Source organism: Podarcis muralis, chromosome 11 (assembly GCF_964188315.1).
Source record: "Podarcis muralis chromosome 11, rPodMur119.hap1.1, whole genome shotgun sequence".
Lineage (NCBI taxonomy): Eukaryota > Metazoa > Chordata > Lepidosauria > Squamata > Lacertidae > Podarcis > Podarcis muralis.
Window position 1 is genome coordinate 16946119 of NC_135665.1, and position 6000 is coordinate 16952118.

General features: G+C 49.0%; 1 protein-coding gene across 1 annotated transcript in view; it reads right to left on the bottom strand.

Moving 5' to 3' along the window:
* The window catches only part of CHSY3 (chondroitin sulfate synthase 3), a 99774-nt gene extending 98483 nt beyond the window's left edge, over window positions 1-1291 (bottom strand). Inside the window, exon 1 of the mRNA XM_028748402.2 lies at window positions 236-1291. Coding sequence (XP_028604235.2) covers window positions 236-1016 — 781 coding nt within the window. The 5' untranslated portion in view covers window positions 1017-1291. The remainder of the gene's footprint in view (window positions 1-235) is intronic.
* Window positions 1292-6000: the final 4709 nt, after the last annotated feature.

Below are 6000 nucleotides of genomic sequence, written 5' to 3' on the forward strand. Positions count from 1 at the left end.
GACTTGGGGGGGCGATTTCTGAAGTCAATCAAAAAAATCATTTTTGGGTGGAACCTCAGCAACTTTTGGGTTTGGTCTTTAAAAAAACTCAACAACTTTTGGGGGTTTCCTTTAAAAAGAAGCTCATCGATTTCGGGTCTTCCTAAAAAACAACAACCCACCTCAACAACTTTTGGGGTGTCCTGGCTTTTACTTTGTGAAACAGGGCGCCCCTCTCCATCCCTCCCCTTTTCACCTTTGATGTAGACGTCGTCGTCGGCGCGCATGAACCACTCGTAGGCGTCCAGGTAGTGGTCGTGCATGTACTTGAGCATCATGAAGGACTTCTTCTGCGGCGGGTACGAGTCGTCCACGCCGGGCAAGGCGACCACGGGCAGCGGCCGCTCCCCCCTCGAGGCGGCCGGAGGCACCGAGCCTTGGCTGGAGAAGAACTCCACGCGGCCGGGGATGGAGGCGGCCCACGTCCGCTGCGCCGCCAGCGCGCGGCTGCCCAGGTACTTCTGCGCGGTCATCACCCCGACGTAGAGGAAGCGGCCGCGGGGCGCGCAGCCCGGCGCGCCCGCGTAGTCCCCGCTGCCGTTGTGGCTGCTGCTGCCGTGGCGCCCGGCGCCTTCTTCCTCTTCTTCTTCCTCCTCCTCCTCCGCCTCCAGAGGCGGCGGCGGCGGCGGGGGCGACGACGGGTCTCCTTCTCCGGCGGCTGCCACGGCGAAAGCGGGCGCGGGCTGGCCCTCCGCTTCCCGCCTCTGCTTCTCCCCTTCAGCCGCCTCAGGGCGCAGCTGCCTCTTGTCCGCGGGCAGCGCAGCCGCGCGGCCGTAGAAAGCGCAGAGGCGGCCGCCGACGACGCCCGCCCCGGCGGAACTCACGCCGCCGCCGCCTCCTCCGCCGCCGCCGCCGCCTCGCCTTTTCCTCTCGCTCAGCTCGGCCACTTTGGGCGCGACGAGCCACGAGGCGACGGTGAAGCCCAGCACCAGCCCCAGCGCCACGCTGAGCCACGGGCGCCGGGAGCGCGCGGCCATGGCGCTGGGGAGGCGAGCTGAGGGTCCCGCTGCCGCCGCCTCTTCGCCGTCACCACAGAGTCCGCTGCTTGGCGCGCAGCTGAGGCAGAGAAGGCGGCGGCGGCTCCGAGCGAAAACTTCTCTCCCGCCGCCGGCGCCGCGGAGGCACACGTCGGGCTTCGCTGGCGGCGGCGGCGGTGGCACCTGGGCGGCGGCGGCCCCTCCCACGGCCCGGCCTCCTCCGCGCAAGGGCGGCAGAAGAAGAAGCAGCCAGCGAACGAGCGAGCGGCCGCTGCTGTTGCTGCTGCTGCTGGAGCCGGACAGGGAGGCCGGCGCCGCCGCCGCTCGCGCCGCCTAGCTCTGCGCCGCCGGCCGTGGATTCCGAGCGCCTCCCTCAGGAAGGAGCGGCTACAGCCGGCGCCACTCCCACGGTGGGGGGCGGAGGAGTTGCTGCTACACGAGACTCCTCCGCAACCGCCTCTCCGCAAGGGAATCGGTTCTTTCCCTCAGAATTCCCAGGCCTGCCATACGTCCGTGTTTTCCAGGACACGTCCAGGAATTCGCCTCTGAAAATGGCGTCCGGGATTATTATTAGATTTCATTTCATTATTTTATATATGGAGATAGTTTCTATTGAGTTTTCAGTTTTTACGTCTCACCACAAACATTTTCCATCATATTCTCTATATTCAGTTTCTTCCCTCTTCCTCCTTCCAAGGTTCATTTCATCCCCTATAGTTATAATCCGTGGGTTGCCATCTGATTGTATTCTGATCCAAATTTGATTTTAAGCTGTATTTTAATCGATTGTTTGATTTATGTTTTTAATGTATCATACTTTGATGTTAGCCTCCCTGAGCGCAGTCCTGGCCGGGGAGGGCGGGGTATAAATAAATTTTATTGTTGTTGTTGTTGTTGTTGTTAACTCTTATTCCTGCATATTTTAACTATAGCCACTCTTTATTAGTTCTCCACTCTTGCAACACCCACAAATGTCACTTGCACTGTTGATTTTGTCTCATTCTGCCCACATTTTCACCTGTGTGCTATGGTTTTCCATATACAGTGGTACCTCTGGTTACGAACTCCACTAACCTGGAAGTAGGTCTCCTGGTTGCATACTTTGCCCCAGGATATGAACGGAAATCGTACGCCGGAGGCACCTGCGCAGCAGAAGGCCCCATTAGCGAAAGCACGCCTCAGGATAAGAACGGTTTCAGCTTAAGAACAGATCTCCGGAATGAATTAATTTCATAACCAGAGGTACCACTGTATCATTTCCCCACTCATCTTTAAATACCGGTTCTTCTTGCTCTCTCATTCCGTATGTTAAACCTGCTAATTCCAGAAATAAACCAGAAATAGGCGGTCCTGGACTATTATTCAGAAATTGGGCAAATGTTTGAAATGTTAGACATGTCTAAACCAGGCATGTCTAAAGTCTGTTTCGGGGCCCAGTCTAGCCCACCAATGGGTTTAATCCGGCCCCTGTGGCAGTTTATTTTCTGGGGTAAAATTCTCAAAAAAACCTCCACAACTTCAATCCTAAAAAAATAGCTCAACAACTACAATCTTTAAAAAAAAAACAAAAAAACTTTTGGGTAAAATCATAAAAAAACCTCAACAACTTCAATCCTCAACAACTTTGGTCGGCCCTCACGGCCCTTCACTTCATCAAATCTGGCCCTCTTTGCAAAAAGTTTGGATACCACAAAGCTCAACAATTGTTGGGTTTTCCTTTTTTTTAATAAAAAAAATAGCTCAACAATTTTGGGTCTTCCTAAGAAAAGCTCAACAACTGTTCCTTTTAAAAATTTACTTTTTACTTTTTGAAATATGGCAACCCCAGAATTAGTCTTCCCACAATGCTTTTCTTCTAGTAAGTCTTTGCGCCCAGAGTCCGGGATTCCTCTTGTACGTCGGCAGCTCGTCATTTCTTCACAAATGGTCACACAAATCCCTTCTCGCCACCCACCGCCTTCTTCATCTGCACCTTCCTTTCTTACAAAATGTGTCACTTTCAAATGGGGAGAGGAGAGAATGGAGAGAAGCTGAGAGGGGAAAGAGGAATGGTCTCCATCTCCTCCCTCAAACCAAGTAGAAAAGAGAAAGAGCTGAGAGGTAGGGTAGTCATGTGTCCGGAAATTCCTGGACAAATACAAAACGCCGCACCTGAAAGCAGTGTCGGGGCCAGAATTGACATTACGTGTCCAGGAAAATCTGGACACGTAGCATCCAACATCAGCAGTGCCATTTTTGCTGATTTCTCTCAAAGACAGGTTAAAAATAACTTAGAAATGCCCAATTTATTTACAAGAAGAAAAAGTTGCCACATCCTTTCTTTTGTAAGTTTATAATTTTTATTTTTAACAAATAAACTTTTCAACAAAACCATTTAAACAGTTCTCACCTATCAGACCTCGACTTCCCTCCCCCTTTCAGTAGTTCCATGAATTTACCCTCTTCTTCTTCTGTATATCCCAATTAACTCCGTTTAATCTTTTCCTCATCCATTTCATGTGTTTTAGAAACTGCAAGTTTTTACAAGAGTTTTACAAGAGTTTTACAATTTGTTTGTAAATATTCAATAAATGATTTCCATTCCTTAATAAAAAGTTGGTTGTCTTGATTTCTTACTCTTCAGGTAAATTTCACCATTTCTGCATATTCCTTTAATTTCTGTAGCAATTCTTCTTACATCAGGACTTCTTCTTTCCATTTTGGGGCAAATGTCATTCTTGCAGCAGTGCTTGCTTGCATACATAAATAAATTTCTATATCATTTAGGTAACCTGATCCCATAATTCCCAGAAGAAAAGCTTCTGATGGTTTTTTTTTTTTACAAATGTTATCTTAAACATCTTTTTCAATTCATTATATGTCATTTCCCAGTAAGCTGTAGCCTTATTACAAGACCACCACATATGAAAAAAGGTACCTCCTATCCCTTCTCACTTCCAACACATATGCAACTTTGACCTATACATTTTTGCCAATCTACTTGGTGTTAGATACCATCTGTATAACATTTTCATATGCATGCTGTAAATTTTATACCCATACATCCACAGTCTTTCCTATGCCTCATTTCTATGTTGTGCTCAACAAAATAACAAATGAAACCCAACAACTTTGCCCCCTCTCCAAAAAGTTCAACAACTTTGGGCAAAACTAAGAAAAGCTGAACTGTTTTGGCTAATCAAAACAGACAAACAAAAAACCTCAACTCTTTCCCCCCCCAACCCCCCCCCACTTTTCTGTGGGGGGAAATCTGGGTACTGAGGCCTCAGAAGGCACTTGGGAATGACTCCCACTGAACTCAGTGTTGCAAGACAGCGCTGTGGGAGATAACTAGGGTTGCCATACATTCAGGAAATCCTGGACATGTTCTCCATTGGGGGCCTACATGCCCATCTGGGGGTATTTTTACCTTTTATAGCAAATGTTTGGGATTTTTGGGGTTCGGGTTGCGACAAGGGTGTGGGCAGCTTGGGCTTGGCAGCTGGCCAGGCGGTGAGTGGGTGCCCAAAATAAGCTCAACTACTTTATGGGTGATTGCTGGATTTTTACCTCTTGATATATGGCAACTCTGTGTTTGGGAGCACAGATGGTACGCAGATGGTCTTCTGCACAGATCTACATGAGAAACGTACCCCATATCCTCCAACATTTCTCTGAGTCCTTCCCAGCTCTACCTGGGATTGAAGCTAGAAGAGAAAAGAGATCCCTTGTTTCTGCTTATGGAAGGGTAATCTCATGCTTCTCTGGGAAGAAGGGACAATTGACTATGAAACAGATTGTGACTGTAGTGGTGATTATATGCCTTAAAGGTAAAGGGACCCCTGACCATTAGGTCCAGTCGTGACCAACTCTGGGGTTGCGGCGCTTATCTCGCTTTACTGGCCGAGGGAGCTGGTGTTTGTCCACAGACAGCTTCTGGGTCATGTGGCCAGCATGACTAAGCTCCTTCTGGCGAACCAGAGCAGCGCACAGAAATACCGTTTACCTTCTCGCTGGAGCGGTACCTATTTATCTACTTGCACTTTGACATGCTTTCGAACTGCTAGGTTGGCAGGAGCAGGGACCGAGCAACAGGAGCTCACTCCGTCTCAGGGATACGAACCGCTGACCTTCTGGTCGGCAAGTCCTAGGCTCTGTGGCTTAACCAACAGCGCCACCTGTGTCGTTGTATTCCTTATGAGTATGTAAATGGCTAGCATTTACTTTCGTTTTAATTTGGGCCAAGGGACAGCACCAGATCCTGTTTTCAAAGCAAGGATCAGTCCTGGGACATGCAACATAGTAACAGGGGGCTTCTGAATACAGTGGTACCTCGGGTGACAGATGCTTCAGGTTACAGACTCTGCTAACCCAGAAATAGTACCTTGGGTTAAGAACTTTGCTGCAGGGTGAGAACAGAAATCGCACAGTGGTGGTGTGGCAGCAGCAGGAGGACCCATTAGCTAAAGTGGTACCTCAGGTTAAGAAAAGTTTCAGGTTAAGAACGGACCTCCAGAAGGAATTAAGTTCTTAAGCCAAGGTACCACTGTATAGCCATGGAGTAACCACAGGCATCAGGGAAAGGGTCAGGAAGACACATCAGCCAGTCCACACATGCCAGGGAATTGGAGGAAAGAGCTTCTAGGGGAGAAGTTGTGGCTTCCCAACAGCTTGAGGCTTCGCCGCTCACTGTTTTGAAACCCAACCACTGTGTGGTTTCACAGAGCAAAGAAGGAGAGAGCATAAGTACTTGCAGCCCTGTAGCATGTTGACCAACCAAAAATAAAAAGCATAGTATGGCATTTAGAGATGCTTCAGGCATGTGCAATGTTACAGTGACAATGGTTGGTGTGTGTGTGTGTGTGTGTGTGTGTAAATGCTACTCTTGCACTGGCACCTTTGTGGTGGGACAGGAGATAAATAATGCTTGTATATACTAATCTCAGCTGTGGAAAAAACATGTTCCCCTCTTTATTTTCCACTCTCTTGGGAGCAGGAATTTAAC